Here is a 23,086-nt window from a genome sequence, read left to right on the forward strand (position 1 = left end):
ACTTACAGCTATTTCTCAATTCACATTGTGCTACATCAAAAAATGATGGTCCCAAAAGCTTTAATCCGTTCCCATTATCATGGTCAACTCTTAGGAGGCAGCTCTTCACCCCATCAATGTTTGAGTGCCTTCCAACACAAGGGGTTTACTTGATATGGCTTTTGTATCCGATATTTTCTTGATTCCCATTAAGTGACTGAGTGGGACCATTTAAATAAAGGTGTATAGGACTCTAAGGCTGGGATTGGTTAGTTTTGCCATCCAGCTCGGTTTAAAAAGAGCCATTTCAGAATCAGAGATGGCAGATCCCAGGACCATCAAGAAGGAAGAGCATGAGTGGAGCATGAGATCCCTACCTAGTAAAATGACAACAGCAGAGGTGAAGGCAGAGGTGGTGGCATGGAGAGCCAGAGCAGTTGAGGGCTTCAGGCCCATGGACTGAATAAGGCTGAGTGCCTAAGGGCAAGAGATTGGCTTGCAGAAGGGGCCCTTTGGGCATTTACAGATTGGCTAAAAGAGTTTTGTAACACTTGCCCTAGCAGGGCAGAGACTAAGGGGCCACATGGCTGAGAGGCTGAAGACAAGAGGGAAGCATGCTTGCAATACGGCAAACAAGAGGCATTCCTGAGAGGAGAACTGCTGCATCTTGAGTTTTTCTGATCCTGGATTGTACCCTGTTCACATCCCTAATAAATCACATAATTGTGAGTATTGTTATGAGTTCTGTGTGGCCATTGCAATGGATTATCAAACCCAGATGTGAAGCGGAGAGTGCTGTGGGAGGAATGGTTGGTGTCAGAATGGAGTAAAGAAGGTTGTCTGACTTCCACTTCATAGCAATCAGCCTTAGGCTGATTTTGAGTCTGGTTTCCCCCTTGTGAGGTCAGAGAAAATCAGAGATGGTTCCTACTTGGCTTAAGCAGGGGCTTATCTTCCAGTAGAATATTTGACAATATTCTGGTGTTACCGAACAGTGTTCCACTTTTATACATAAGATTTTCAGTGGCTAATCATTCAGAAATAGCCCATTTCTCCTCCTTCCTACTCTGTTTTAGTTTGGAAGCCCAGCTGAAATCTGTCCACCATGGGTAAGTCTGTTGGTATCTGAAATACCGGTGGCCATGGCTTCCAGTTTCACAGCAACATGCACGCTACCAGGGTACAACTGATAATTATGTTCATCCTAACTTTTTACTACCATAGTAATGTCTCAGTGGACATTGCTAGGCACAAAGCATTTTCTGTATTTATGATGCTTCCTTAAAATACATTCCTATTAGCAGAATTGTTGGGGCAAAAGACATGAGCATGTTTAGGCTCTTGATACATATTGCCAGACTGCCCTCCAAATAGTTATAAACTGAAATGTGCCCCCAAAATAATGTGTTGTAATCCTAATCCTAACACTTGTGGATAAAAGGAACCAGATGGCAGTGGTTAAACTGCACTGCTGCTAAAACGTAAGGTCATTAGTTTATATCTACCAGTCACTCTGTGGGAGAAAGATGAGGCAGTTTGCTTCTGTAAATATTATAGTCTTGGAAATCTTTTGGGTCATTCTTTGAATCAAGAATAGATTCACAGTCAAGGGGTTTGGTTTGTTCATTTACACATTTAGGACTAAGGTTTTATTTGTTTTGTAATAAGGCCACATCAGTAGGGTGTATCTTTTAAGCCAATTACTTTTAAGTTACCAAAAGAGCAGATTAGGCACAGAAACAATCACGGCCAGATAGGAGAATATAGCTGTCACGCCACAAGAAAAGCTCACCACGGAATAGCAGCTGAAAAACAAGGACCTTCATCCAGAACTGAAAAAGAGAGAAAATGTTCCCCTATAGCTGGTGGCCTAAGTTCTGACTTCTAGCTTCCTGTAATTGTTAGGTACTCATAAAGACCATATGAGACAAAGTAGAACTGCCCCATACAGTTTTCTAGGCTATAATCTTATCCAATATGTATGCTAAACAAATAATCTGAGAAGGTGGACCTTATAAAGAAGAATGCATCATCAGGCCTGGAGGAAGACTCATTAACAACCTATGATATACAGATGACATATGCTTGCTTCCTGAAAGTGAAGAAGACTTGACATACTTATTGAAGATCAAAGACTACAGTCTTCAGAATGGACTACACCTCCAAAGAAAGAAAACAAGGATCCTTACAACTTGTTCAATATAACATCATGATAAGCAGAGAAAAGATTGAAGTTGTCAAGGATTCATTTCTCTTGGCTCCACTTAACACCCATGGAAGCAGCAGTCAACAAAACAAATGACATATTACATAGGTCAATCTGCTGCAAAACACCTCTAAAGTGTTCAAAAGTAAAGAAGTTACTTTAAGGACTAAGGAATGCCTGACTCAAGCCATATTTTTCAATTGCCTCAGATGCATCTGAAAGCTAGACAACGAATAAGGAAAACTGAAGTGGAATTGATGCACATTAATACAGTGTTGGTGAAGAATATTGACTATATCATGGACTGCTGGGTGAAGGAACAAATTACTCTTGGAAGAAGTATAGTCAGAATGTTCCTTAGAAGCAAGCATGGCAAGACATCCTCTCATGTACTTTGTATATATCATGAGAGACCAGTTCCTGGAGAAGGATATCATGCTTGGTAGAAGGTCAGCTAAAAAAGGGGAAGATCCTCAATGACATGAGCTGAAACAGTGGCTGCAACAATGGGCTCAAACATGCAACAACTGTGAGGATGGCAAAGGATCTATTGTATATGGGGTCACTATGAGTCAGAACCAACTCAATGACGTTTCACAACAGCAGTAATCTTTACAGGAGCAGACTGTCAGGTCCTTTACCCAGAAGCAGTTGGGTGGGTTTGAACCAACAACCTGCATTAGCAGCCAGGTGTTTTCACTATGGCACCACTGTGAGGAAACGTCTTTCTGCTTATTAAAGGCACCCACTTGGTGTATTTCTCTTACAGCAGCCCTCAGAACGAAGAGGAAATAAATGGCACCGATATACAGTCTTCCACCAGTAAGGTCAAGACAGTCACATAGTGCAGACTCTTTTTTTTTCTTCCCCATTTATAAAAGCCTGTCATATTAGTAACTATTACTTTGATACCTCTCATTACTCTTATTGTCAGGTGCTGTTGAGTCAGTTCTGACTCATAGCGACCCAGTATAGGGTTTCTGAGGAGTGACTTGTGAGTTTGAACCATTCACTTTGCAGTTCAAACCAACCTTGCAGTCCAGGGCATTATCCTGCAGCCCCACCCCAACCCCCACCGCCCCCAGGACTCTTCTTGAACTGTGGACTGTGCGGTTCATAGTCCAGTGTTCATCATATGGGTATTAAACTAGTGATGACATGGGATAATATATTTATCGATCCGTTACTGTTGTTAGATATCCAAACAGAAATTAATACTTATACTCTGAGACAGAAGAAAATAGAAATCATACAAAATTCAGAGATGTAAAGCACTAAGACCTCAATAAACGGACAAATGAAAAGCATCACATAATTCACATGAAAGAAAATTTAATGACTAATATAATGTAGAGTCTTGGTGTGGCACTGCCGGATACGCACTGGACTGCTAAGAGCAAGGTAGGCTGTTCAAACCCACCAGCCCATTCTCAGAAACCATATACAGGGTTGCTATGAGTCAGTATTGACTGACGGCACTTAACAGCAACAACAACATACTTGCGAAAAGATTTTTAGTCTCCAAGTAATAAGAGTTTGTTTGGAGAACCTCTGGTGGTGTGCCAAAATCATCTGTGGTGCATCCTTTTAAGTATAAATCCGTAAGTGCCACGATTTATAGATTTAAATTCAATTAGTAGAAGATAGAACTAATGTAGAAATGGCATGATGGCAGCACCTGACTTCCTCATCAATTTCACAAGTGGAGGAGAGACAGAATCAAGATTGTCAGCCCAAGGCTGGTTCCTCTGAGGTATGGGTCAAACAAAGCTCTTTTCGCTAACGTAGCCTTTTTACCAATTCTGACACCAGCTGTCCCTCCAATAGTACTCTCTACTTCTCTGCTAGGGACAATAATTTATTGCAGTGGCCACAAAAGAATTCAGACTATACACGCAAATATGGGTTTTATTAGGGAAGTAATGGTTAAAGCTCAAAATCAGGACAACTTTTTTTCAGTCAGAACAGTTTCTAGACTGTGCCCTCAGGCAGGCCTCTCTCTTGGTCTCCCTTGGCCCTAAGCCTCACCTCTGCCCTGTTTGGGCAAGTGTTACTAAGCTCTTTTGCTTTGCCAGTAAGTGCCTGGAGATACCCTACTCTGCCAGAAAGCCTCCTGTCTGAAGACACTCAGCTCTCTCGATCCGTGGGCCAGGAAGCTAACTGTGCTGTTATAAAGGTCTTCTGGATCTGCCACCGCCATTTCTCTGCCTCCACTTCTTACCATCTCTGGTGTTATACCTCTTACCTCCTGGGTCTAGAAGGTTCTAGGTGCAAGACCAAAGGATGCACTCCACTCCTGGTTCTTTTTTCTTGATGGTAGTGAGGTTCCCTCCATATTCTGACCAATCCTCTTGTTAGGATTTCATACGTATTATTTGCATTATTAGCAGTGTATCCAGTGTATCCTTTGCTGTTAAGTGCCATGGAGTCGGTTCTAACTCATAGTGACCTTGTGCAACGTTTCCAAGGAGCAGCGGGTGGGTTTGAACTGCAGACCTTGGGGTTCGCAGTCTAGTGCTGATCCTCCAGCACCATACCAGGAGTTCTTTTTTGCAAAGTCCCACCTCGTCATTTTATGGGAGTCATCAGACCAAGCATGGCTAGAAGAGCCATATTAAGTAATTCTCTGCTCCACAGTTACATAAATGTCTGAAAAGCTGAAATACAATGTTCTAGGATGGAATAACTATTCATTTTTGCCCTGTTTTTTTGTTTGTTTGTTTTGTTTAAAGACAATACAGAATGACAAGAAATGGAAAAATTTTTTCCATAACCTATCTTTTCCTTAGAAAAAAATTCTGGTGGCCCAAAAGTTGCACTGAACCTGACTCTTTTAAAATCTTATCTTAATCTAAAAACATTGATGGGGAAAAAGTGGTACTCAATAAATTTCTTTGGAAGAAGTAACATGTCACTATTTTATATAAGATTTTATGTCTCTTACCAGTTTGGAGGGTACTAGGAAAAGACAAGGTGACCTTTTCATCTTCATTCTGATAGTTAAATCCTGTAGCATGTATTTCTGAAATAGGAAAAAAAGAGAGAAATTAGTTAACAAGTTTAACTGAACTAATAAAACCAATTCACATTATAACAATTAACATCTTCTAGAGAAAAAGCTCTACTAGAACCAAGTATTTATTCTCAATTTAATAATTTAAGTTCCTACTAGTGAGAGTATCATTTCAAATTAATCCACTTTAGGCTATATGGCGGTGGTGGTGTGCCATGGAGTCAATTCCGACTCATAGCAACCCTATATAGGGTTTCAGAAGCTGTAAATCTTTATGGGAGCATATAAGCCTCATCGTTTTCCTGCAGAACCACTAGTAGTTTCAAACTGCTGCCCTGGAAGTTAGAAACCCAACTCGTAACTACTATACTATATAACCTAATTAAATATTTGTCTTGAAAGCGTATGCATTCTATATCAATTCACAAAACCTTGGTGATGTAAGGAAAATAGAGCTACTATAAATGCATTAAAAATTTCTTCCAGATGAGCAGACATGCTTTGTCTAATCCTTGTGACTATGATACCACTTTCTGTGTTATAGCCCGATTCATAAACATTTGAGAGACTGAACTAACTGGCAAGATTTTGTGCTAAAGATATATCAATGAAAGTTCTGTTCCTCAAATCATACTTATTTTCAGTAAAATACTTTATTACATTTTACAGAAATAAAGTAAAAACAAGTGTGTGGATTATTAAATAAAAGACTTTCTCTCTACCAGGTGTGAGAAGAGACTACTTACTTGACTGATATTTTAAGTGCTTACTTGAAACTTTAGGGAAAGAACAAAGTGGTATGACTTTCGACCACATCCCACCCTATCCCAAATGAAAAACCTGCCAAGAAAGATGGCCTTAATTAATAAGCACATGAAAAGACATGCAACATCATCAGCCACCAGGGAAATGCAAATCAAAACTATAATGAGGTATCACTTCACACCCACCAGATCTTGATCCACTAGGGTGGAGTCCATGAAGACTCACACCTACTTGTTGTTAAGTCCCTTCGAGGTTCTGAATCATAGCGACCCTGTATAGTGTGGTTATAATTCAGGAAACTGATAGTTAAGAAGTGTCAGCAAAAACGTAGAGAAATTGAGAACCTCAGACACTTCTGGTGAAATGTAAAATGGTATAAGCCACTTTGGAAAAGAGTATGGAAGGGCCTCAAAAAGTTGAACATAATAAACATAGGGCCTGAACAATTCCACTCCTAGGCATACATGCGATGGAAATAAAAACAATGCCCACAGAAAACATGTATATAAATGTTCAAAAAGGGAAACAACACAAATGTCTACCAATTGATGAATACATAAGTAAAATGTGGTACTGATTTGCATTTCCCTGGTGGCTGATATATCCACACAATGCAATCCTGTTCGGCAATAAACGGCAATGATGTGCTGATACAAACTACAACATGAATGAACCTTGAAAATATTATGCTATGTGACAGAAGCCAAGACACAAAAAATCACGAGTTGTATGATCCCAGGATTCCTGGTGGCATGTGACTTATGCATTGGGCTGCTAACTTCAAGGTTAATAGTCAGAATCCAAATGCTGCTCCACTGGAGAAAGATGAGGCTTTCTGTTTCCATACAGATCTACAGCCTCAGAGGCTATATAGAGTCGCTGTGCGTCAGAATCAGATGGCACACAGCAACAGTGGTTTCTAAGGAGTCCACATGGTGTAACAGTTAAACACTTGGCTGCTAATTGAAAGGTCAGAGGTTGGAACCCACCAACAGCTCTGAGGGAGGAAAGACCTGGTGACCATAGCTTAGGAAATCCTACAGGGCAGTTCTAGTCTGGCCTAAAGGGTTGCTATGAGTTGGGACTGATTTGATGGCACACAACAGTGGTTAGTTACCTAGGGCTGAGGGTGGGGGGAATGAACGGAACAGAAAATGACTGCTAATGGGTATTTTCTTTTTGGAGTAGTAAAGATGTTCCAAAGTTGATGCTGCTGATGGATACACAACTCTATGAACATACTAAAAATCCCTAAAGTGTACACCTTAAAAGGACAAAACAGATGTGACCTCCATTTCAATAAAGCTGTTATTAAGACAAGAGAAATAACCACATGTTGAACTCTGACATGGATAATATTGACTCAGATTTAAGAACATTTTGTGAGGCAGGCAAGTTGTTCCTAATATTACTGTGGTTCTACTAAGCCAAAATCTTTACAAAACCAACATTTTTAAATCATAATTTTAGGTTTAAAAATATATTTAATAATCTTCTAATTCAACCTTACACATTTTATAGATGAAAACATTTGGTTGATGAAGCTCATGACTTGCCTAAGGTCACACAGTTAGACTAGCATTCAACTCCCTTCTAATGCCTATCTCCAATATTCTTTCTATCAATAAGCTAGTTCCTAAATTTGAACAGAAACCAAGATTGGAAATATGCACCAACATACTGATAAAATCTCTACTAAAACAAAAATGATGTCAGCAGGCAAAAACTAGAGATTTGTTGATAACCTGATTCTCAAGACTAGAAACATACTGAGCCAAGTTGCTGTTGTTAAGTGTCATCGAGTCAATTCGGAATCACAGCAACCCTGTATAGGATTTCCAAGGAGCACCTGCTGGGTTTGAACCACTGACCTTATGGTTAGCAGTCCAGTGCTTAGCCTAAAGTGTCACACAAGGACTCTTATAGGGAAATTACCTCAATGCATGAGAATGTTCCTTTTCAACTAATATATAAGACAGCATAGAGGTAGCTGAGAAACTGTGATCAAAGACCATTTCCATTAAAACTTCATAAGATCAATACTGGGTCCTGGTGTGGTGCTGCAGGGTAATAAGCTGGACCGCAAGGTCAGTGATTCTAACCCACCAGTCACTCCTCGGAAACCCTATACAGGGTCACTGTGAGTTGGAACCAACTCGACGGCAGTTAACAACAACAACAAGATGAATATTGGACTCCTGGTGTGGCATAATAAGATAAGTGCAGGACCGCAAGCAAGGTCAGTTTGAAACACAAGGTTGGTGGTTCAAACTCACCAGTTGTTCCTTAGAAACCCTATTCTGGGTCACTATGGGTCAGAACTGACTCAATGGCACTTAATAACAACAATAAATATTCATATTAAAAAACTCAAAAAAATTCCCCCCGAAAGCTTCAAACTATCAAAAAATGAATAGCCATTTAAAACTGAAAGAATCCAATGTGTTGTTAGATCTTGTTCTACAGTACATGCTCCTAACTATATATATCAACTATATCAAACATGCATAAAATAGAGCAAAGTTTCTCCCGAAACTTTCTTTCAGAAAAGAGAAGTAGCCAGTTAATTCTTTTACGCATATTACGGAATCAGTAAAATCTTATACGCATATTATGGAATAACTAAATACTTTATATGGAGTCCTGGTGTGGCGCTGTGGGTTAGTGCACTTAGACTGTTTCAAACTTCTGAACCACAAGGTTGGCAGTTCAAGCTCACCAGCTGCTCCTTGGAAACCCTTTACAGGGTCACTATGGGTCAGAACCAACTCAACAGCACATAACAACAACACCACCACTTACTTTATATTGAACATGCTACTTGGCAGACATACATTTAAAGTTTAAAATATGTTGTTGTTGTGAAATGCCATTGAGTCAATTCCGACCCACAGCGACCCTATATAGGGTTTCCAAGGAGTAGCTGGTGAGCTTGAACCACTGACCTTGCAGTTCAAACAACTTTGCAGTCTGACGCATTAGCCCACAGCGCCGCAGCAGGACTCCAAAGTTTAAAATAACCTTGGTCTATTATAGTTTGGATAGTCTACAAATAGCATAGGACCTCTTGTAGTATAATAGGTTACGCGATGGGTTGCAAACCTGGAGGTCAGCAGTTTGAATCTATTAGTCATTCCATGGGAGAAAGATGACGTTTTCAGCTCCTGTAAAGATTTAGTCTCGGAAATCCTCCACAGGGTCGTTTTGAATCAGAACCAACTCGATGGCACTTAGCAAAAACATCAATGGCATCACAATTAAATGGCATCACCACTGATCCATTTGCTTAAGCCCCAAATAGGGAACTCTCCTAACTGTTTCACTCTGTGGCAGTCTCACTTACATGGCACATCCAACAAGCACATTCAATGGGCTCTACCATCAACCCCAGATCATTTGTGAATGCCACTACCACTGCAACCTCAGTCTAGTGTACCATTACGCTCTCACCTAAATTACTACAATAACCTCTTCACTGGTGTGTTTCTACTTGTGCTGTCTCATAATCTATTACTCAGAAAAGAGAGTTAGTTAATGAGATCAGAATCGCTTAATGAAATTCCAAAATATTCAGACTAAGTCTGCTTAAAATAGGCAAATGGGTCTAGTTGTCAGTTGCTGTTGAGTTGGGTCTGACTCATGGTGGCCCTATGCACAACAGAATGAAACATTGCCCAGCATTGCACATTCCTCACAAAGGTTGTTACACTTGAGCCCACTGCTGCCGCCATTGTGCCAATCCATCTGTTGGAGGGGAGGGGTCTTCCTCTTTTTCTCCACTTTACCAAGAATAATATCTTTCTCTAAGGACTGGGCTCTCCTGATAGTGTATGAGATAGTCTTGCCATTGTCATCCTGGCTTCTAAGGAGCATTCAGTCTGTACTTCATCCAGTACAGAATTGTTTGTTCTTTTGGCAGTCCATGGTACTTTCAATATTCTTCTCCAACACTAAAACTCGTATGCATCAATTCTTCTATGATCTTCCTTATTCACTGTCCAACTTTCACATGCGTATTTGTTACTGTTGTTGTTCTCAGGTGCTATCAAGTCAGTGCCGACTCATAGTGACCTTATGCACAGCAGAACGAAACACTGCTTGATCCTGGGCCAACCTCACTATTGTTGCCACACTTAAGTCCACTGATGTTGACACTTAGCCAATCCATCTCGCTGGGGGTCTTTCTCTTTTTCTCTGACCCTCCACCTTACCAAATATGATATCCTTCTCCAGTGACTGGTACCTGCTGACAATATGTCCGAAGTATGAGAGACAAAGTTTGGCCATCCTGGCCTCCAAGGAGCAGTCTGGCTGCACTTCTTCCAACACAGATCTTTTGGTTCTATGGGCAGCCCATGGCACTTTCAATATTCTCCTCCAACACTATAACTCAAAAGCATCAATTCTTCTACGGTCCAACTTTCACATGCATATTAGGCTACTGAAAATACCATGGCTTGGGTCAGGTGCACCTTAAACCTCAAACTGACATCTTTTGCTCTTGAATACTTTAAAGAGGTATTGTGCAGCAAATTTGCCTAATGCAATGCATTTATTTCTTGGCTGCTGCTTACATGAGAGCTGATTATGGATCCAAACAAAATGAAAACTTTGACAACTTCAGTCTTGTCTCCATTTACCATGATGTTATTCACTGGTCCAGTTGTGTGAAGATTTTTGTTTTCTTTACATTGAGTTGTAATCCATACCAAAGGTTGTAATCTTTGATCTTCATCACTAAGTATTTTAAGTTCTCTTCCCTTCCAGCAAGCAAGGGTTATCATCTGCATTTCTGAGAAAGAACGAACCAAGTAATACCCATTGTTGCTGTTAAGTGCCGTCGAGTTGGTTCCGACCTATAGCGACCATGAACAGGGTTTCTGAGGCTGCAAATCTTTACAGGAGCAGAAAGCCTCATCTTTCTCCTGTGGAGCGGCTGGTAGTTTTGAACTGCTGACCTTGCGGTTCGCAGCCTGATTCATAACCACTACACTACCAGAGCTCCGTAAGTAATACCCATAAAGGAAAAAAAAAATTGAAATATTGGAATTTGTCAAAATTTAAAACTTGTAATTATCACAGGACACCATTAAGAAAATGAATGGACAAACCATAGACTGGGAGAAAATATTCACAACACACATATATGACAAGAACTTCTTGTATCTAGAATATAAAAACTCCTATCACTAAACAGGGAGCATGGTAGGTAGCTCCACACAATAAGCACTGAACTGCGAACCACAAGGTACAGGGCTTGAGCCTGCCAGATGCTCCGCAGGAGAAAGATGAGGCTGGGAAACACCTCTACAGGGTCTCTATGAATCACAACCAACTTGACACACTTAACAACTTAACAACAACAAACGACTCAATAATATGACAAACCCAATTTAAAAATGGGCAGATGATTTGAACAGATAACTTCACAAAGTAAAATACGAGCATAAAAATAGTTAAAATGTATATAAAAAGTGTTCAACATCATTAATCATCAAGAAAATGTAAATTAAAACCACAAGGCATGCCATTGTACATAGTCATGTTGTTGTTGTATGTCACTGAGTTAGTTCCAACTCATAGTGACTCCTATGTACAACAGAATGAAACACTGCCTGGTCTTGTTAGCACCCACTGTGGCAGCCACTGTGTTAAATCCACTGACCCTTTTCCTTCATGAGGTCCTTCTGTAGGACCTTGTTCCTCCTGATAAAATATCTAAAGTAAGTGAGATGAAGTCTCACCTCCTCGCTACTAAGGACCATTCTGGCTATACTTTTCTAAGACAGATTTGTTTGCTCATCTAGCAGTTTACAGTACATTCCATGTTCTTAACCAACACCATAATTCAACTGCAATAATTCTTCTTTGTCTTCTTTTTCACTGTCTAGCTTTCATGTGCCTTTGAGGCAAATTAAAAACTATAGCTTGGGTCAGGGCCACCCTGGTCCTATAAGTGAAATCTTTGCATTTGAACATTTTAAAGAGGTGTTTTGCAGCAGATTTGCCCAATGCAAGAAGTCATTTGAGTTCTTGGCTGCTGCTATCATGGGCCTTGATTATGGATCCAAGTAAAATGAAATCCTTGACAACGTCAATCATCTTTCTGCTTATCATGATGTAGCACATCAGTTCAGTTGTAAGGATTTTTTTTTCTTTACATTGAATTGGGATCCATAATGCAGGCTCTATAGTCTTGGATCTTCATCAGTAAGTTCTTCAAGTCCTCTTCATTTTCACTAACCAAGGTTGTATTAGCATATCGCAGGATGTTAATGAGCATTCCTCCAATCCTGATGCCAGGTTTTTCTTCATATAGCTCAACTTCTCTGATTATTTGCTCAGCATACACACTGAGTAAGTATGGTGAAAGGATATAACCCTGACCCGCACCTTTCCTGACTTTAAACCATGCAGTATCCCTTGTTCTGTCTGAACGACTACCTTTTGGTCTATATACAGGTTCCACATGAGCACAATTAAGTGTTCTGGAATTCCCGTTTTTTGCAATGTTATCCATAGGTTGCTATGATCCACACAGTTGAAAGCCTTTGTATAGTCAACAGAACACAATCGAGAATACCAGAAAGATGTTTACTTGTGCTTTATTTGACTATGCAAAGGCTTTCGGCTGTGTGGATCATGACAAGCTATGGATAACATTGCGAAGAATGGGTATTTCAGAATACTTAACTGTGCTCATGAGGAAATCTGTACAGAGATCAAGAGGAAGTTGTTTAAACAGAACAAGTGGATACTGCATGGTTTAAAATCAGGAAAGATGTGCGCCAGGGCTATATCCTTTCACCATACTTATTCAGTCTGTATGTCGAGCAAATAATCAGAGAAGTTGAACTATATGAAGAAAAATGTAGCAGAAAAATTAAAGGAATGCTCATTAACAAGCTGTTATATGCAGATGATACAACCTTGCTTCCTGAAAGCAAAGAGGACTAAGATACTTACTGATGAAGATCAAAGACCACAGCTCTCAATATGGATTGAAACTTAATGTAAACAATCAAAAATCCTCAAAATTGGATCAAAAAATAACATCATGGTAAATGGAGAAAAGATTGAAGTTGTTAAAGGCGTCATTTTGCTTGGATGTATACCCACACTCAAACAAGCATCAGTCAAGAAATCAAATGATGTATTGCATTAGGCAAATTTGTTGCACAAGATCTCTTTTAAGTGTTCTAAGAGCAAAGACAGCAGTTTGAGGATTAAAGTATCCGTGACCCAAACCAACCATATTATTTTCAATGAGCCCACTGCTGCTGCCACTGTGCCAATCCACCTAAGTGCATGTGAAAGTTAGACAATGAATAGGAATACTGCAGAAGAATTGATGCATTTGAGTTATGGTGTTGGAGAAGAATATTAAAAGTATCATGGACTGTCACAAGAACAAATAAATGTATTGGAAGAAGCACAGCCAGAATGCTGCTTAGAAGTCAGGATGGAAAGACTTCATCTCTCATACTTTGAACGTATCATCAGGAGGGACCAGTCCCTGGCGAAGGACATTATGCCTGGTAAAGTGGAGCTTTGGCAAAATAGAGGAAGACCCCCAAATGAGATGGACTGGCACAGTGGCAATAACAAAAGGCTCGAGCATAACAACAATGCATAGGACCGAGCAGTGTTTCATTCTGTTCTGTATATAGGGTCGGGTTGCTAAAGAGTTGAAGCCAGCTCAATGGTACCTACCAACAACAATAACAAACGTCTTTCTGTTATTCTCTGCCTTCAGCCAAGATCCATTTGACGTCAGCATTGCTATCGCTCATTCCACGTCCTCTTCTGAATCTGGTTTTAATTTCTAGCAGTTCCCTGTTGATGCTCCTCTACAACTGCTTTTTAATTATTTCAGCAAAATTTTACATGATATGTCCAATAATTTCCACATTCTGCTGGACCACATATATGGATCTAACATACACTGTTGTTATGTGCCATCCAATCAGTTCCGACTCATAGCGACCCTGTATTAGGTTTCCAAGGAGCAGCTGATGAGCTTGAACTGCTGAGCTTGTAGTTCAAACCAACTTTGCAGTCCAGTAAAATAACCCACAACACCACACCAGGACTCCAACACACACTACATACACTAAAAAAAGACTGACAATGTAAGTGCTGTCGAGGACATAAGAGCAACAATTAAGAACTCTCTCTTTGTTGTCCCTAAAAACACCGAGCATCTCCAACCTCAAGATTTCTGCATCTGCTTGGAAAGTTCTTTCCCTGATATCCACAAGGTCTCTGGTCGGATAATTTCTTCAGAGATCTGTTCCACCACTATAAAGAATAATCATAACTCAATATCTTCTTATTGCTCTCTAGTTACTACTATTTGATATTACATTGTATATTTGTCTATCTTCCCAAATAGAATGTATTTTTCAGGACTGCCATGACATGGCTTTGTTTGTCCCTGTAACTCCAACAGAGTCCTAGTATCACAGTGAGTTAAGCACTGGAATGCTAACTAAAAGGTGGGCTGTTTGAACTCACCATCACCAGCTGCTCCTTGAGAGAAAGATGAAGCAGTCTGCTTTCATAAAGCTCAGTCCTGTACATATGCTCACTATGTGTCAGAATTGCCTTGGCAGCAGTGAATTTCGTTTGGGTTGGTTACCTCCAATGCTAGAACAGTTTCTGACACATAGTAGGTGTATAGTAAGTATTGGTAGAATGAATTACTTCACACAAAGCAACAGACTCATTACACCAGCGAGATCATTACTACTACCCCCTCAAAATACATAAAAGAAAACTCATCTTTTCTAATGCTATGTGAGGGAGTGCATAGATGGCAGGCTGTCTCTCCCTGGAAGAGAAGCACTAGACTGAAAACCACAAGGTCGGTGGTTCAAGCCCACCAACTGCTCTGAGGGAGAAAGATGAGGCTTCCTGCTCCCACAAAGATTTATAACCTTGGAAACCCTATGCTGTTATTGTTGCGGAGTTTCTGAGGCTTTAAGTCTTCGTGAGAACAGAAAGCCATCTTTCTCTCATGGAGCGGCTGGCAGGCTCTAACTGCAGACCTTGTAGTTTGCAATCCAGTGCTTATCATATGAAGCCACTGGCTCGAAACTGCTATGTGAATGGGGACTTGTAACTATGAATAAACTTTTCCATGACAATAATGTGATTCAACAAGGGACCTATCTCAAACATCTCAGAAGAGAAAACATTTGCTCTGGAAATTTTATAATGCCCAAAGAATGGAGAGTTTAATACTAAATGTATATATGAAAAATCTAAATAAATATATATACTTCAAGTAGAAAACAAAAAAGATTTCAAAATTAATATTTATAACATGGGAATTTCAAATACATCTATATAAATTAAACATTGTAAGTAGTACTTTATCATTTTAAACTTGACTAAAACTTTTTAAGATATTTTTAACTAGGCGAGAACTTTAATAAGGCATACTCAACTGCATGAGCCTGTAAAATTAGTATCTTAGCATTACCTTATTTATTTGAAGATTAAATAATATACACTAGAGTATTTGTGCCTAGTTATAATTGTTAGAAATATTTTCTAAATCATAATATATCTAGCACAGTTCTTTATTAATTTACTACAGCAAGGTCAGCAGTTCGAAAGTACCAACTGCTCCGCGGGAGAAAGAGGAGGCTTTCTGCTCCCGTAAAGATTTACAGCCTCAGAAACGCTGTACAGGGTCGCTAAGAGTCGGAACCGACTCCACGGCACTTAACAACAACAACAGTTCATTATAGAAAGATGATGCTTTCTGTTCCCGTAAAGATTTATAGCCTCGGGAACCTTGTACAGGGTCACTATGAGTTGGAACCTCCATGACACATAAGAACAACAACAATTCACTATACACATGTAAATAAAGGTTCTCTGAAATTACTGAGCACCACATTTCAAGAAAAATTTATTTCACATATATTGGAATTTTCAAATCTATGGACATAAATATATATATATATTTGAGTTTGTGCATGTATATCTGGGAGTCCTGGTGTGGTGCTGTTGGATAAGCACTCGACTGGTAACCACAAGGTTCAAAACCAACTCAATGGCACTTAACAACAACATGTATGTTTGAGTGTGTATGAGTTGTCTATTAAATGTAAGTAAAATTTTATTTTAACCATCATATACATAAAACTATGGTAGGAAAAAATCTTAAATTCTCAAAACTATTGCTACGAAGGTTCATTTGGACGCTAAAAGCTTACTCATGACAATATAGACCTACAGATTTCAAATAACAAGATGGACTTACAAATTGGATTTTTTAAGTTTCTTTTAAAAAGTAATTCAGATAAAGCAGCTGAGGATTAAAGGCCCATGGACTGAGAAAGGCTGTGTGCCTACAGGTAGGAAGCTAGATTGCAAAATTTGCCCTTTGGATATTTAAAGGAATGTTTATTTTCTGTGTGGTATATGTACATTACAAAAAAAAAGGAATAGAGGTAAATGCTGCTAACTAATGACACATGGAGAAGATTGTATAGAAAAAGGACAATACTAGTAAGGTATGTTCATCATAAAATGATCAACCATTCAAGATCAAATGGGCAACATTTACCTGGGGACATGGCTCAGAAGGGTTGAAAAGGAAAGTGGAATGGAAATCGGAACCACATGGCAAAGGTGGGGTAACTGTTGTTACAAGGACGGGATTGCAAACACTGAGATGGCACAAAGTGTGTGATTGTCAGATGTGAAACTGATGATCTGCTCTGTAAACCTTCACTCAATTGCACTACGTAACCTATGGCAAAATTTCAGAACCTTTCTCATATAACTTCTTCTAAAATACAAGTATATGCCACATAACCTCTACTGGGACAATGTCTGACCGCATATGTATCTGTAGTCCCATAACGTTATTTTTCTTTGCTTCTTTGTTTTCAGCAACCAGACAAGATTTATTGTTGATACTGTGCATGCAGAGCTGGCGGCTGCAAGGGAAGGTGGCAGGCAGGAGTCATTCCCTCCGGAGTCTTAACACAGGCCGGTATCCCTCTATGGACACCGGGCTGCCTAGCATACTCCCAGTAATGTATCCTTTGGTGTTGGATGAGCTGCAAATTCTGAGCGAAAGCCTTGACACACTCGTAGGGCTCCTTGACTGTGTGAATGCACTGGTGCTGGATGAGCTTGGAGCGCCAGATGAAGAAGGCCTTGTCACATTGGCTGCAGGTGTCCATGTGCAGCCGCTGGTGAGGGCTGTGGCTGAAGGCCTGCCCATACTTGTAGGGCTTCTCCTCATTGTGCATGCCCAGGTACTGCATGAAGTGGGAGCTGTGGCTGAAGGCCTTGTCTCACTGGCCACACTTGTAGAATTTCATGCCAATATGGACGTGGTAGTACTGGAGAGTGCCACACCATCCTTGGAAGTGTGTGCTGTGCTCATAGCAGGCGTAGCACTTCTCACCTGTGTGGATGTGCTTGAAGTTCTTGCCACAGGTCTCACAGCAGTGCTGCTTCCAGCTGCACACTGCTTTGTCAGTCCCTAGAACCTACATTTAGATCAAAGCTGATGCTCAGCTTAGCCAGCTTGGGACAGCCGCTGCTAGTCCCCAAAGCTCCCTGAAGCAGGAGCACCACTTACCAGGCATCTGTCTTCTGCATACAGGTAAACAGCTGGCCCACAGGATGCTCCTAACTAGCCTCGAGTTGAAAGTTGTTCCTAGACTTGGGTCTCCAGGGGATGGTCCGCAGCAGTCTCTTCAGCACTCCAGCATCCTGGCCAACCCCACTTCAGGAACATATGGCTGGGGAGATGATGGCACTTTCTCAGGTTCTTACTCACAATTAGGGCAGCAAACATTTCTTCCGATCTTGACTTCTTGGGTTTCTTGGAGATCTAGGTCCAACTGCATCTGTTCTGGCTGTAGCAGGGAAAGTACTTCAAGGCTGGAGGGGTGGATGTCATGTTGATGACCATGGAGGTGAATCAGGGCCTTGTGGTGCTAACAGACTCCTGGAGGTGTCTCTGGTGATGAAGGGGTAGAGCAGGAGGGGATGCCTGATCATCCTCTAGGGTTGCTACTTTCCCCAAGGTCTTCTGAAGCTATCCACACCTGGGACGCCTATCCCTGTTAAGCAGAGGTGGGGATCTCAGGGTGGAAGCCCCTTCATCTCAGAGGGCTGCAGACCCTTACAATGAGCTCAGGTTCTAGCTTCTTGCCCTTACAACAACTGAAGGAGGGAGGAGTACCAGCACCACCTCCACCCCCCTCCCCAGACGGGACCATTGCACCTGTGAGGAAGGGTACAATGGTAGAGACCATAGCTGAAGAAAGTGGTAGTTGCCTGGGCTCAGGCCCATGGCTCCACACAAGCCATGTGACCTTAAACATCATGTGATTTGGATGGCATGCGCACACCATATTATATCTGTTTCCACCTTCCATGGCTTCTTCCATGAATCCACTTCATTTACTCATTGTAATTATCACCCTCTCTGCTGGTCTTTCCTACCATGACACTTAAAATATTAATTCTGGACTTTCCCTTCTGCTTTCCCTATCAAAAATAAAACCTAGTTTTGTGTTTTTCCTAAATGAGAATTTGCTAAATATGTCCATGTGCCCTTGGGAAAACAATTACCTTAAAAAAGATTCAACAACCTTGTAATGTTTCAAATTAATCTTATGTTCAATAAGTGCTATGCTACATAGAGAGATAAATTTAAGAAATAAAGACTAAACCAAACCATTTATAGCTGCTTTTCAAATTGGAATTATGTCAATGGGTTTCCTACGATGACCAATCTACACAATATTTAAGACGTAGGAACCAGAGTTTGGTAGTCGTTTGAGTGTAAGTACTGTTTAACACAGGATCTGTGCACAGTTAAACTCAACCAAAGAACTCTTGATATAGAGAGATGAATGGATAGATGACAGGACAGGACAGGACAGGACAGGACAGGACAGGAAGGAAGGATGGACGGATAGATGGATAGACTACCAGAGATATTAATAACACAGAGAATGACATAGAAAATAATTGTGAATATATATACACAAAAATTATGAAGTTTCTTTCCATTTTCAGAAAGTCAGCAGCACAACCTCATAATCACAGAAATACAAACTATGTCAACGATGAGATTTTTTTATTCACCATAACGAGTTTCTTAAAATGTAACATTTCATGATAATAAGAGGTGAAGACCTGGACAATGAATAAGACTGGAGAAGAATTGATGCATTTGAACTGTGGAATTGGTGAACAACACTGAAAGTACTATGGACTGCCAGAAGAACAAAAAAACATTACATTGGAAGAGGTACAGCCAGAATGTTCCTTAGATGTGAGGATGGTAAAACTTTGTCTCAAATATGTTGGACATGTTAACAAGAGGAACCAGTTCCTGGAGAAGAACATCATGTTGGATAAAGTAGATGTTGTTGCTATTGTTAGGTTCCATCAGGTTGGTTCGGACCTTAGCAACCATATGCACAACAGAAAGAAACCCTGCACCCTCCTCACAATTGTTGTTACACTTGAGCCCATTGCTACCACCCCTCTATCAATTCATCTCTTCTGAGGTCAGCCTCTTCTTCACAGACCCTCCACTTTACTAAACATAATGTCCTTCTCCAGGGATGTCTGAAGATATTCCTGTTCATTTTGATTTGTGCCCCATCAGCAAATAAAGGTCCTGATAGCTTTACTCCATTCATATCACCACGCAAGGCGGTTCTCTTCCCTAGTCGTATTCCGAGTGCCTTTCAACCTGAGGGGCTCATCTTTTGGCACGATATCTGACAATATTCTGGTGCTATTCTTTAGGTTTTCAGTGGCTAAACATTCAGAAGTAGTCCGTCTCTCCTTCCTAGGCTAGAAGCTAAACTGAAACCTGTCCACCATGGGTGACCCTGATGGTTAAAAAAATATCAATGGCACAGCTTCCAGATCACAGCAACACATAAGCCACCACAGTATCATAAACTGACAGACGAGTTGTTGTTATGTACTGCAGAGTCAATTCCGACTCAATAGTGACCCTGCACAGGGTTTCCGAGGCTACAAATCTTCATGGGAGCAGAAAGCCTCATCTTTCTCCGGTGGAACAGCTGGTAGTTTCGAACTGCCAACCTTGAGGTTAACAGCCTGATTAAGTGGTGATGATAAAATAAGTGATCAGTGAAAAATGAGGAAGACTCACCAAAAAGATGGAGTGACAAAGTGGCAGCAACAATGAGCTTAAGCATAACAATTGTGAGGATGACCCAGGACCAGTGTTTTGTACTGTGCTGGAGCTAACAGCAATAACAAGGGGTGGAGACATGGACTTTCTCATCTATTTCTGATCAGACAATCAATGGCTACTAATTTGGAAAGTAGGAGTAAATAACCTAACAATATCTATTAATCAAAATATGCACATATATTTGGTCCAGTTTAGAGAAATCTATTCTATAGTAATAAAGGCATTAATTGACAATTTATTAAAAGTCTAAAGTAACAACAGTTTCCACCCTGTGGACCAAAGGCTTTCTATAAGACACAATGATTCTCTGACCCTGTGAATAACAATGTGGGCATAAAACACTATCTAAATTCTCAAATGTCTCATACTTTTTTTTCAAATTTAAATGCTACTGATATTAATAAAAATAAAATCTATTTTAAAGTTCTACTCAGCTCATAGTTGTTGTTGTTAAGTACAATGGAGTCGGTTCCAACTCATAGTGACCCTGTACAGGGTTTCCGAGGCTGTAGATCTTTACAGGAGCAGAAAGCTTCATCTTTCTCCCATGGAACAGCTGGTAGTTTTGAACTGCCGACCTTGAGATTAGCAACCCGATTCGTAACCACTACGCTACCAGAGCTCCTTAGTACATAGTAGACTGACTAAAAACTAGTGTACTTTTCTTAATCAATAGATACTAACTGTATAATAAATACTATATGGAGATAGGGTAAAGTTTCTAATAAATGGTTCTAGGACAATAGAATCAACCTCACTCATCAGGAAATAAAAATTAAAACTTCAATAAAATACCACTACATATTCAAGTTGGATTCAGAAGAGGCTGTGGAACAAGGGATAGTATCTTCGCTGAAAGCAGAGAATATCAGAAAGGTGTTTACCTGTGCTTACTAACTATGCAAAGGCTTTTGATTGTGTGGATCATGACAAGCTATGGACAACATTGAGAAGTATGAGTATTCTGGAACACTTAATTGTGCTGAGAACAACCTCTGTACCTGGACCAAGAGGCAGTTGTTCGAACAGAACATGGGAACACTGAATGGTTTAAAATTAAGAAAGGTGTGAGACAAGGTTATAATCTTTCACCATATTTATTCAACATGTACACTGAGGAAAAAATCTGAGAAGTTGTATTATATGAAGAAAAATGTGGCATCAGGATAGGAGGAAGATTCATTAACAACCTATGATATATGCAGATGATACAACCTTGCTTGCTGAAAGCGAAGAGGACTTAAAACATTTACCGATGAAGATCAAAAGCACAGGCTTCGGTATGGATTACATCTCAATGTAAAGAAAACAAAAATCCTCACCACTGGTCCAATAAACAGTATTCTTATCAATGAAGACAAGATTGAAACTGTCAAGGACTTCATTCTTCTTGGATCAACTATCAACATTCACGGAAGCAGCAGTGAAGAAATTAGACGACGTACTACATTAGGCAAATCTGCTGCACAAGACCTTTTCTTTTTAAAGTGTTGAAGAGCAAAGATGTCAGCTTGAGGACTAAGGTACACCTCACCTAAGCCATGGTGTTTTCAATAACCTCATATACATGTGAAAGCTGGACTGTGAATAAAGAAGACTATAGACTAATTGATGCCTTTTACGGTGTTGGAGAAGAATATTGAAAGTGCCATGGGCTGCCAAAAGAACCAATAGACCTGTTTTGGAAGAAGTGCAGCCAGAGTGCTCTTAGAGGCCAAGATGGCCAAACTTCGTCTCTCATACTTCGGACATATTGTCAGGAGGGAACAGTCGCTGGAGAAGGAGATCATGTTTGGTAAGGTGAAGGGTCAGAGAAAAAGAGGAAGACCCCCAGCAAGATGGATTGGCCAAGTGGCAGCATCGATGGGACTCAAACGTGGCAACTGTAGTGAGGTTGGCCCAGGATCGGGTAGTGTTTCGTTCTGCTGTGCATAAGGTCGCTGTGAGTCAGTACCGACTCGATGGCACTTAACAACAACAACATATCCACCAGATTAGCTAACAGCAAGTCGGAAAATACTCCACAAATGAGGATATGGACACTAGAACTCAGTCTGAGACAGCACAACTGGTACAACTTAAAGATACACATGCCATGTGACAGGAGCAACTCCTCTCATGAAGATGTACTTTATGGAAATATGTGCACAGCAGGTTGCACATCAAGGAAGTACACAGCAGTTATGCTCACAAATAGCCCTAGATTGAAACAAACCAAATGTCCATCAATCTCCATTAATTGTTTGGTATTCAGGGATTCTCAGGGTTACAAATGTTTTAACCCTGAACTATGTTTTAAAGAATTTGTAGGCAAGTTGCACTAGGTGCCAATGATTCTTACTTAGCCTTACTTTAGTATAGTAAAAGCTTGAGACTTTTTAATGATTTAAAAAGCAGCACATGCAACAAGTAAAGGTGATGGTGCTGAAGAATTTGTTGTGAGTTGGTTCTATTAGTTCAACATGAGGGCAAATGCTCCCTTAAAAGATTTACAGCTTTGGAAACCCTATGAGTTGAAACTGACTTGACAACACCTAACAACAACAAAACATGGATTCAAAGATGATGGCAACTCACTCAAAAGTGTTAGATGACCACACCTCTCTGAATGTGTGTGGCTCTTCACAATCCTGCCAATAATCCAATCTCATGCATCATGTTTCTGAAAGGGCTCACTATGCCTCTTCCTAGTCTCTCATTCCAGGGCTTTGACCCGTAATTTTTTCCGTTGTTCTGGTTACCAAGACGAATGACCCAAATTGTAAAAAAACAAAAAACAAAAAACTATGACTGTTCCTGTTTTGTTTTATCAGCCAGGACAGAACCAGTTTGAAAGTCAAACGTGTATAGCCTGGGAACTGCCTGTATTCCTATAGGGCAGGGATGGGAAACCTTTTTT

The 23,086-nt window shown here is 40.3% G+C and overlaps 1 protein-coding gene across 2 annotated transcripts in view; it reads right to left on the minus strand.

The window, feature by feature from the left end:
- Nucleotides 1-23,086, minus strand: part of NPEPPS (aminopeptidase puromycin sensitive) — a 126,674-nt gene that overhangs the window by 54,145 nt on the left and 49,443 nt on the right. For both annotated transcript variants that reach the window (XM_006832526.1, XM_006832527.1), the window contains exon 3: nt 5,130-5,207. In XM_006832526.1, the coding sequence (XP_006832589.1) occupies nt 5,130-5,207 (78 nt within the window). The remainder of the gene's footprint in view (nt 1-5,129; nt 5,208-23,086) is intronic.

Source organism: Chrysochloris asiatica, unplaced genomic scaffold (assembly GCF_000296735.1).
Source record: "Chrysochloris asiatica unplaced genomic scaffold, ChrAsi1.0 scaffold00007, whole genome shotgun sequence".
Lineage (NCBI taxonomy): Eukaryota > Metazoa > Chordata > Mammalia > Afrosoricida > Chrysochloridae > Chrysochloris > Chrysochloris asiatica.